This window comes from Patiria miniata, unplaced genomic scaffold, assembly GCF_015706575.1.
Source record: "Patiria miniata isolate m_02_andy unplaced genomic scaffold, ASM1570657v1 HiC_scaffold_7, whole genome shotgun sequence".
In the NCBI taxonomy this organism is placed as follows: domain Eukaryota; kingdom Metazoa; phylum Echinodermata; class Asteroidea; order Valvatida; family Asterinidae; genus Patiria; species Patiria miniata.
In genome coordinates, this window is record NW_024037074.1 from 20,376,919 (window position 1) to 20,389,052 (window position 12,134).

At 38.9% G+C, this 12,134-nt stretch overlaps 1 protein-coding gene across 2 annotated transcripts in view; it reads left to right on the forward strand.

Moving 5' to 3' along the window:
• The window catches only part of LOC119745900 (tropomodulin-2-like), a 106,351-nt gene that overhangs the window by 33,408 nt on the left and 60,809 nt on the right, over positions 1 to 12,134 (forward strand). For both annotated transcript variants that reach the window (XM_038222578.1, XM_038222579.1), the window contains exon 3: positions 10,153 to 10,312. In XM_038222578.1, coding sequence (XP_038078506.1) covers positions 10,153 to 10,312 — 160 coding nt within the window. The remainder of the gene's footprint in view (positions 1 to 10,152; positions 10,313 to 12,134) is intronic.

The following is a 12,134-nucleotide window of genomic DNA, read 5'->3' on the forward strand; positions in this document are numbered from 1 at the left end:
AAGCAGAGAAAATGAAGGAAAAAAAATGAATTGGATTTACTTAAACAAAATCTGCAGTTCATATCAGTTCTCTTTGGTTCCACTGGTTGTACAGGGTTCAAGGGTAATGGTAGTATTCAGAACAGGATGTCAGCATGATGATTAATTTGTAACTCTCAAATGTTGGTTTCAGGACGATTCTAGTAACATGGAAGGGAAGCCTTTGATGAAACAAGATCCTGCCGAGAAGCAACCATGAAGCGGAAACTACAACTTTAATATGCGTCATTTTCTCATGGGAGCAGGCCAAATGCAGCCCCATCAGCTGGTTGAGTCTGTTGCAGTAGCAAGTGTGACAGTTCAACGGTAAATGGGAAAACAGTGACATTTTCTTGGAAAGAAGATACCCCTAACCTATGGGAAGCGATTAAACCAAATGTTCAAAGTGCGCTGTATGCTATACTACAATATTTAGCCCTCACTAAATGCAGTAGGCCAATTTTTTTTGGGTCTGTGTAGCCCACATGTACTTTAGTCTTCGTTTTCACTCATCTAAATGCATGTCACATTTTCAGTTCTACATGTAAATTGTAACTGTACGACTTCTGCACACAGAAACTAGAAGAGGTGCTACATTTTGTTCTGCAAATATTTGTGAAAATTATTTAATTTTGACTAGATACATGTAATGTAGCGGCCAAACTCAGATTTCGTCTATTTGCCTAGTGAGGGCGCTGTACCAGAAAGACGATAACCAAGCATTCAAAGCAACATGGCTTTAGCGTTTTAGAGTTTGCAACTTGTGTGTTAAATTCTTCGTCCAAAGCAATAATCCTGCTGAGGTTTATTAAATGGTTGGTACAGCAGTTTACTCTTAAACAATTTATATCAATGATTTAGTGATTGGTGTGATATTAAGTACTGTTTTATAAGACTAAAAGTTGTATTTTCAACGCATTTGAAGGTTGCATAGTCACATGTTATTTTGGATCATGTTATTGTTTGAAAGCACATGTATTATACTGCGGGTCGAGATTTATACAGGGTGTACATAAACCCTTCTTGCATGTTGACCTCAGTATTCTTTAAATGTGGAGTAGCTGGTGTAAATGCAATTGTTGGACTGACACTGGATTTAGGTCAAAGTCGATACACTCTCCATGTACATTGTAGGGGCCTACATGTGTATTTACACTGTACATAAACATTGCTTTGGACATGTGCATGTGTGCATGTGTTTAGAACATGAAAGTGATATGTAATGAGCTAATTCTGTTAGAATAAGGTTACACAAACACTGGGTAATTTCTTGTAACACATACATTTTATTTTCTATTTTATTGTAGTCAATCTGTGCCTGTGCCTGTGCCTGACATCATGTACCACTACAAAACTGTAACAGAAGTTGTGCTATACAATAAAGCTTCTGGATCTGCAGCACAGCATTCATGGCATTGTCATATTTAATCTTTGGCAGATTCATGTAAATTTTAAAGAGAGTTGTGTTAGGGGCCAATCACAAGTTTAAACTTCACACTCCCCCCTCATCCCCCACCCAATTCACCAAATGTCCCATCCTCCAGTGCCTCCTTGATGAAAAGCTACATTATTAAGCTACCTTTATTTTATAACTTTGGTTCTCTGGAGTATCCGAGGTAGTCAGGATCACACAAAAAGAATGTCTATTCTGAGTGCCCAGGTCACGAAAATAACACCGCTCTGAAAGCACGTGCGCGGCGGTTTCGTGCCCTGCTCCACACGTACACGGGATTACTATAAGTAAATGCGGAGTAAAGGTGCCTGACTATAATAAACTGGTTGCGTGTCTTTCGAAACAGGGAAGTAAAACGATGTTTCATGTAAACGCATTATAAACAGACTTCGTCAGGGTCTCTTTTTTGGGGGGGGGGGGTGGGGGGGGGGGTCCTAAGTGTTTATACTAAGTGTTTATACTGGCAATGCAATAATTATTTCTTAACCATTGTGGGGATTTATTGGGAGGGATGGGTGAGTACAAATTCGCAAAATAAATCACTATATTTTTGGCTATATTTTTAGCTATATTTTTGGCTTTATCTTAAGTAGGAAAGTGGACATGAACCTGAAAACAAATACAATGTATAAAGAACCAAGTCGTCTCTTTTCTTGACTGAAATTCTGGGAAACACTTTATTCATCAAATCACAATTACATACTTTCAGCTGCATTTAGCAAAACATTAAACATTGAGGTATACTGAAACACTTCAATATTTGAACCACTTTCAGTTTCCAAGAAAAAAACTTTACAAATGAAAGTTTCTCACAACATGGAATGACTTAAAAATATAGAACTGAAAAAAAGTGAACACGAAAATTAAGGCACAGTTTCTTTTTTGTGTGTGAGGTTATTAATGCTCTGGAAAACACTGATGTACAATGTACATGTACATATATAGTAACTATACTCTTGCTACATGTATAGACCATGAGCTTATAAAATTCCACAACTTGTCAGCAATTCGTTTTAAGACAATAACAAGATCATTCAACCGCTCCAGCCCTTGGCAACAACAATAATTATATTTCTTAATAATTACAAGGGTAAGAATGCAGGCATATAAGAACAAATAATAAATATTTAAGATTGCAATGGTTAAAAACTATCAAGCAATCAATTCTGTTCAGGCTAGTTTCCATATCAACGTAAGAAACGCAAAGTGAAACGAAAAAAAAAGGGACCAAAACTGCAGAACAGATAATATGGAAACATTTCATCTGGAAGTGTCGCCGACAACTCAGACAGACGCAAACTGTCTCGCAGACGATCAGCAAAGTTGCCAGTGGTTCATAATGTTACGCAGTCTGCGTATTTTCTGAACGTTGATATGGACTTCGAGTGCAGTGTACAGCCGTTCGCAGAGGTTTGTATTGTATTATCGATTTTCAATATACATGTACAGCATAAAGGCTACTGACAAATTGATTAATTTTTTTAAATAAAACTGGAAGTTGTTATTTAGAGAACTTTGATTGAACTGATTATTTTTTTTTTCACTGTAATGTGTCATCTTGCGTACCAGGCAAATTTACATGCGTTGCAGTCTACATGTACACGTCATCAAACAAAACCTTTTGTGCTTCCAAGTCATCATGCGTTCGTTCCAAAATGTGTCCATTTCAAAATGTGTCCGCATCTAGCAATGCTTGTTCTTTTTGCCATGTGAACAAGATGGCGCATATTACATGTACCATGAAAGTGCTTATTCCTCAGGGTTTTTTTATCATCGAACAATACATGCAATATTCCATGCGACATGGCGTAAGAATCCCCAGCGCCTGATTCGTCAGTTTGTGAGTTGTTGATCACACGTCATTGTATTAAACATGCCAAATCATTATCCGGTCGCACCACAAAAGTGGTATAGTTCAATCCATGGTAAAATACTAGAGTTCCATTGAAATTGGTCATGTTCATCTTCCAGTGCGGATGTTGTGTCCAATTATCTTGACAGGGAAAATGGGTAAATCACTCTGCGTACTTGACCTAGGGTATATTAAAGAATAGAGAAAGGAGAGAAAAAATTATAATCAATCAATATACATGTACATTTACTGGGAGAGAAATATTAGGTTAGTCGTTGACATTGCAAAAATTTGAAAAACTAAAAAGACATGAATCTGGGACTGAGATTAATGTGAGAATCATTTCCAATTTTGTTAGGAAATACTTAAAAAATTAATTTTCTTGACTCTTCATACTCATAGACTTTGAACACAACCGCTGAATTAAGTGGCGTCTGGATACTACATTCTTTCCTAATGCATAGCCTACATGCACATGGGATGTGTATTTGTTTTGTTCGTACTTGATGCGACATGCAAAAGTAACGGGTAGGAACCTATTGTCGACATCAGTCGCGATGCCCCCTGGACGTACATGTACACATGTACATATAGTAGTGGTAATACACATCCATACACTGCATACACGAGTGACGTCATCTGAATCAGACGTTGCCAACCGAAATCATGCAATTTTCGCGTATATTTCACATCAAAATATAAATTGCCCACAAAACCTGCAGAGATGGGAATAGTACGGTTTTAAAGCATACATGTAACTCTTCAAGAGTCCAGGAATTTTATCCCGAGGTGATCCCGAGGTAGTCGGGATCACTGAAAACGTGCAGGTAGTGCTAACAAAAAAGGATTTTCATACCTCATTTTGCAAGCCTAATTTATCACCTTTACAACAATATAATCACTAAAAAATGGTATCATTCGACGCCAAAAAATATTTTTTCACTTACCCCTCCATGTTGGCCCAACACTGCCGCGAAAACGGGTTTCTCGTTGGTCTTCCAGGGGCACTGCCGAACGCTCGCGAAACCTCGTGAATTCTCGAAGGTCCGAGACCATACAACTCCCTGAAAATAAAACTTCGTTGTGTGCCTCATTATCTAGCACGCTGCGCACTGACTGGACGTCAATAATTTTTCCTTGAAATGACCTACCAGTCATCAGAAAGCAATAACATGTTGCACTAAGTCAAATTTAGCAGGGAAAACATTGAAGAATTAAAAACAGAAATGTTCAGACCACTCTCAAAGTTGTATACATGGTCTCAAGTGACGTCCGTATATGGAATTATTTCCAAAATGTGGACTGCCGTATAATTAACAGTTTACATTCAGTCTCTGAAGTTAGTTTTCAAAACCAAACTTGATGAAATACATTCAATCCTTGTACATATACATGTTAAGTTGCTCCTATTCTTAATGTCACATTTAGCTCTGTAGAAAAACAAATTGCTTTGTAGAAAAATGTATTTGAACTGTCCTACATGTAGGTGCATATATTTCACTTAAAATTGCACTAACTATTCATTGCAAAGTATAGATTTTTAAAGATGACTAAAAAGTCTGCAATTGGTTGACAAAAAATGTTAATGTCTAAAATATAATTTTAATTACATGTACATGCACTTTTACTCTTTGAACTATAGAGCAATCACATTTATGGCAAGACCAATTAACTAGTTTTGCCAAATAAAATTTGTGCAAGGTGTCTCGATAAAAATTGCAACCTTAACTTTTTATCCCCAAACCCTGGTTTATATGGTAAAACATTGACCTTTTTGAAATTGGAGGATTTTGTCCTCAATGGTTTTCAAAAATCCTCATTGAATGAAACATGTACCTGTACTATGAGCACATCGCTGCATGTGGGCATAGGTGAAAATTCGAAGGTCACAACAAGAAGGCACACTTACAACTGCCATCTGCCTCTGCACTTGATGAAACTATGCATGATTCTCCTTAAGCATGGGTTTTGATTCCTTCAGTTGCAAAGGAAAGTTGCAGTCCTGTTTGGCTAGAATCACTTCCTTTAGTGTCACCTCTCTCAACATTGACAGACTCTTCACCTCAAAAAGTCCTCAGACAGAATCCTCAATGACAACCTGGACAGGGGTTGCCGAGCAAGTTCCAAACTAATTGAATCATCTGCATAGATGCTCATCAGTGGTTGCGAGTGAACTTTCTCTCATAAATGTATTTGTGGATTTTGGGGGGTCTTGTAATAAAAAAACTCTATAACTTTAAAAGTGCATTTGCCATTTTACAAGGTACATGTATTCAGGGAGCCGCAGCTACTAGCAGTGTTGTAGGTCTCGAGACCGGTCTCGGTCTCGGTCTCGGTCTCGAGACCACTTTTTGCTGGTCTCGGTCTCGGTCTCGGTCTCGGGAGCTGTGGTCTCGGTCTTGGTCTCGGTCTTGGTCCCCTTTGGTCTCGATATTTTGGCCGGTCTCGAGTTGAGACCAGCCAAAAAGTGAGGGGGCGGATTCCGCCTCGGCCCCAGTTTAGGATTAAACAAAGAATCAGTTGAGGGCAAATGTGACTGCAGTGTGATGCTAATAGACATGTCTCTCTTCACTTTGTGAGTGAGGCATAGTCCAACAATCATTGCTCCTTTTCTTATTTCTCGTTTTTATTGTGGGATGGTTTGTTGAAACAAGCACTTTATAGCCATCCTCATTGATTCCAAATACAACTGGGATTAAAATCTTATGAATCAAGATTGAAACATTATTCTTACCGTCAGATTTTTTGTTTTTAATATGGGAAACAATTCAACTCTTATTCCCCAGAAATATTGGTGATTTTTTTTCTATTTTCCTTTTCAATTTTTCCTTTATTCGTGGAGGTGGGAAATATTTTTTTTTCATTATATTTATTAATGGATATTCATCAATTCGTAGACCGTTAAATTGCTAATAGTGGTGGACAGCTGAATTTTGTGAGCTCTTTATTAAAATAGACACGACTTGGGAATAGAGAATGCAAATTACGTGAAATTTTCAGAGTTACTACTCAATAACATGTTCTTTATCCCAATCATATTTTTTTATGAAGTGGAGGGTGCCATTTTTTTTTTTTTTATCATACTCGCTAAATGCTGTTTACGGCCATCACAATAAACAAATGAAATATTGGCAATTTGTTGTACATGTACTTGTAAATTACTAAAATATTTAAGTAAATCGCCCGGCAAAGTAGCCGATGCGGGCGATACGCTGGTACAAAACACAAAATAGGTGTGCGCACGCAGCCATGAATCCTAAAAGTACATGTACATCTCGCCCACCACATTCAGTTTGTGACAGCGCCCTTCTATTGTGTCGGCCATATTCTCCAATAGGCTAATGGCGATGATGACGGCGGGCAGATTAACAGAAGATAGATCAGGCAAATATGGTCCATCGATCTTCTATAGTACATTGTATATGTAATGGTATTGACATTATACACAAATAAAGTGGCATTACATTTCAGCCTAAGCCAGGCCTCTCTGGCTACCACCTCTCATTTTTTGGGTCTACATGAACAAGTCTATATTCCATGACTGAAATTTAAAAAAATAAATCAATATTTTCTTGCTCCAAATTTTTTTCGAATCAGGTTTACAAGGAGGTCCAATGTAAAATTAAAGTTGCATTTAAATATCCGTTAGTGGTCATTGCTGAAACCAAGGGCTGGCTCTGGAGTTTAGGGTCCGAGTTCCTATAACAGATGAAACATCCACCTTTAACTTTTTACTTTTGTCAAGTTTCAACATGTTCAAGTTTTGCAAAAACTAGTACAAATTGTCGTACTCCTAAGTTAGAGTTTCTTCATCAGATTTACACTTTATAGTAGTTAAACAATATTTTTTTAATTGATTGTGACAATAACAAATTCTGTTGCCATGTTGTAATTCATGGCATGAAGCAAACACGAAGAGCACTCGCATGACACAATTAAGTACAAGTGATTCCTAACTTTCAATCACTTCCTTCACATCCCCATGAACATCAACATCTCAAGGACAGACTGTTCAGCTGTAATTAGTGTCTTGTTGTTTATTTAGATTATTATTATTTATTATCCGCGGTCTCGGTCTCGGTCTCGGTCTCGGACCATTTCGGTCTCGGTCTCGGTCCGTCTTGAAGGGGCTGGTCTCGGTCTCGGTCTCGGTCTCGCAGCTTCAGGTCTCGGTCTTGGTCTCGGTCTTGGACTATCCGGTCTCGACTACAACACTGGCTACTAGTAGCCAGCTGCTGTCTACATACTTGTATGTAAGATCTGGTAGTTCAGCTAGAATTTCAGTCCATATTTGGCATGGGCTGTGGAATGCAGCACTTATCAGACAAGACTAAAGTTGCTTTCTTTCAGTTGAGTTTCTGTTGCTTTTCCATCTGGATCATTGATGTAGCCAGCTTGACCACCGTTCATAATATCCTGCACTCTGTTGGGACAAATGACAAAATAAGTGAAACGGTTTAGCATGAAAAGTTGCCAAAATCTCATCACAAACTCTTTAAGTCCAGGCCTACAGAGATGTTAATCAAGTTGTAATCAGGGGCCTGATGGTGGCAATGTAGAGTAAAACACAGTGCAATCATACGTATATCATAAAGCTATCCAGAAATAGTGTGATCCCTGGACATCTCCATGACAGTGACCATATGGTGACCCTGTGCACAAACATGGGCGTCGCTCGTATTTTTTCTAATGGGGGGGCAAAAGATATTTTTCCCAAAAAATTCCTGTATTTCTCAACATATTCTCGATTTATCAGTTTTAGAGGGGGGCAGGGACATTTTAACCCCCCCCACACATTAAATGTACACAAATATGACTTCACTCCTCTTGTCCTTCAATTTCTTTTTTTTCCCTCTTTTTTTGGGCTCCGGGCGGGAGGGGGGGGGGAGACAGCGCCCTGCCCCCCCCCCTTGCGATGTCCATGTGAACAAACCCTATGAAAATGGTCTGAAAAAAATCATAGTGTTTTCTCGGTAATTGCTTCAATATGTTCCCCAGCTGATGGCTGTTAGGTCACTGCAGGGAACAATTAGTGATGGGAAGATTCCCATACCTGGCCATCCCTGTGCACAAACCTTACGAGACTCAGTGGTCTGAACATTTCTATTTTAAGTGTTTCCTAAGTACTTCAATATTTTTCTCCAGCTTAATTTTGCTTTTTAGTACATATATTATCACTTTCTGATGGATGATAGGTCACTGATGAAGGGAAAAAATAGTGATGGCCAGATATGGGAATCTTTCCACATCGGATAATCATGATAATCCACCGTCTGACCATTTATGGTCCGTGGTCTGACCACCGCACCGCCGCGCCAGTACACAGTGGCCAAACCCGGCCGTACAGACATGATGGGATACCATTGTAAACATTTACAAAGTCGACATTTTCCATCATGAAAATCAAACTGCAACCAGGCTAACCTTTCGCATAGACTTCTTCCTGGCTTCGGAGGTCATCGACGTAAAACCACTACATTTTATCCTCCGTTTTTTTCTACATGTTCATCGCGCAAAGCGATGCAAGGTGTCCGCCATCTTGGATGCCGCGGTAAACATTCATCTGCACTTCTGTACTGTATGGTACATGGTGGGCGCGTACTGCTGCTCGACACCCTGGGCACGTTGTTTGTTTGTTTCTGAGTTGTTTGTTTATTTCTGAGTTCGTATATATTTCTGAGTTGATCGTTTATTTCTGAGTTTGTCGTTTATTTCTGAGTTGTTCGGTTATGTCTGAGTTGTTCATTTATTTCTGAGTTGATTGTTTATTTCTGCATTGATGATTTATTTCTGAGTTGTTTGTTTATTTCTGAGTTGATCGTTTATTTCTGAGTTGTTCGTTTATTTCTAAGCTGTTTGTTTATTTCTGAGTTATTCGTTTATTTTTTTGTATTTTCGTTTAATTTTGTGGTTTTGTTTTACACATGTTGTATTTGTTTTGGTCTTTTTTGCCCTATTGGCCACCCATAGTATTATGCAAGAAGTTTGGTGAATTCACATCCACAATCCCACACGAAAAACAAATTTTTCTCGGCAACAACAATCAACATACATTTGACATACGGCGAGTGGGGGCCGCCATTTTTCTTTCTAATCATCCCCATAAAAAATACACGTGAAAATAGCCAAACAAATTCGCAAATATAAAAAATCTTCCCGCTGTACCTTGTGTTTTTTCTACTCCAACAGAGTAGCCAACATCTCTTCTCCAGGTTGCAATCTTGATTTCTTGAGGGAAAACTCATATTTGTCTTTAAACAAGTAATTTTTGGCCTCTCCCACAAGCCACGTTTCACGCGTAACTGTATGCAAACATAGACTCGCTACACGTCGCGTACGCGCTACAGCGTGAATCGCACTATCAATCTTTCACCACAGAGGGCGCACTCTTTTATTTTTGTGAAACAGCCGTGATCTACAACACTTTTGGACACAGCACAAGCTAATCATAACGAAGCCAAAATAACCCTTTTTTAATTGTTTAATAGTGTTTTTAGAAAACTGAAAACATTGTTCAAAGTTTTGTGTGCCTGGCAATTTCCGTCTGTTTCTACTAAAAGTTGCATGCTTGAAGCTTGAAAAAGCCATTGAAAACTCCTTAGCTGGGAGAGCATTTTCCTAAAATATCTGCTTCATGAAGCATTACTTTGTTCGTAGGATATATTGAATAGTCATTCACCATTTAAAATCAACATTTGGGGTAGGTAGGTTGGTAAAAACAGTTTCGAAAAAAGATCGAAATTTTTTAACATTGCATTTCTATTGCAGTGCACTGTAAAACTATAAAATATCTTTTTAAAAATGACCATGTTGTTCTTCATGCTTGTAGAATGAGTCCTTACCTGCTTCTGAAAGGCAAAAAGACCAGACAAGGAAAAGCCCTACAGGCACTTTTGATAGACAACATCTCATTGAGTTCCTAGAGAAGAAAGCTAAAGAAGAAAAAGACTGGGAAGACAAGGTTCCGTATAAAGCTGGAGAAAAAAGAGGTAAGATCCGAGTTGTTCTTCAAGATACATGTACTCCTAAGTTTGTCCTTGTATGGTCATTAAAGGATAACAATTGTTGTAATGTGCATAGTGATCGGAACTGAATACTGGTCCACTGGGTATTGGCAGTGTTGTAGTCTTTTTTCTGAGTACCAAGTACTGCTGAATACTTATGTAACCAAGTACGAGTACTTTTACCTCTGGAGTACAAGTACAGGTCTACAAGTACTTGTATTTCCGAGTACGAGTACTTGTAGTTCCGCGTATGAGTACGAGTACTTGTATTCCGAGTACAAGTACTTCTATGTCCGAAAACGGCCATACGGCAAATGGTTCATTGTGCGTAATTGGCCCAGGCCCAGTCAGACCGATATACAGACCCACTCACGGCTAGCTGTGAAACGTGGTTGTACGGATGTGCAGACGTTAGTATACATTGTAGGCTTGGCCGTGTTTTCTGGAAAGCTGTTTTTGCGAATTTTTTTTTTTTAAAGCAGCAATCCAGCAGTTTATCATATATACCTGCCAACCATTCCAAATTTGGCGGAATCATTACGAAAATACGAGCTGTATTCCAAAACTGTAATGCCGAAAAATTGGTGAAAACGACTTGGAACAGCGTGTTTGTCACACACTCGCTTTTCGGTTTGTATACAGTATGGATATTATAGCAATATTATTAACGGAATTTGCACTTTTCTGAAACGGAAAATCATTGGCCCTAACATTGCCATGTGAGTATGTGTTTTCATCATGTTCGTAGTTTTTACGAAACGTTTTTCGAACTTCTTGTGACATCATCATGACTTCCAAGGCAACGAAAAAGGGACAGTTTATAGTGACAAGTATTGAAAGCAGTTTGAGTTTATCATAACATCCAGAAAATAAAACAACATGCGTTTTGCAAGGTATGTTGGCAGGATATTATTAGTTATCCTGCGAGCGCGAGTGGAACACGGAATACTGTAGTGCGTCTGTGTCCCACATACCACAAGGCCGAATGTGGGACACAGACGCACTACATTTTCAGTGTTCCACGAGTGCGAGCGTGATAACGAATTTATCTTTAAGCAAACTTGACGCGCAGTACAGTTGGAACTAGCAGACTTTACACGGACATTCAGCAGTTTAGCGTATGCAGCTGGAATGTTGCCCGCATCTTGGAACAGCGGAATACGCAGAGTGCGGTATGGACCGTGGCAGTGCGGTATGGTTATATGTAGCACGGCTTGTTGCCATGGATCGACCAATCAGGATCGAAGATTCAAGTTTGCTTGAAGATAATATATATTGTTATTATTAATTTCACCTCAACAAACAAAATACAGACAGTAAAAAAAAATTAATAAAGAAAACCCCTAAGCACGAATGCACAATAAGCTCTGGCCTGGTTCCGAAATGTCTCACTTCATATGCAAAATAGACAAACACGCGCATCTATCGAGACAAAGGGGCGTGTTCCAAAAAGTTTTGCCAAGAGTGTATTTACTGACGACTGCATTGCATTTGGTCAATTTTTGGTCAGTTGGTAGTTATATTTTAATGGGAAACTTAAGCGTATTCTCATAAAGCTCAAACCGCGTTTTGACCAGATCCATCGCGGTTTGACCGATCATTAGTTACGAGCAAAACATCAAGCACTTCTGCCTCCTTTGCAAGTCAATGCAGCTGACTTACAATCTTATTGAAATATGTTCATAACGCGGTGACCGTGGTCGTGTGTGCGGTGAACGCAATTGGCTCCACAGAGGCATAACTGCTGATTGGCCACTGCGTTTACATTCCTTTGATGTCTGGAGACGTCTGCATTTTGACTTTACAT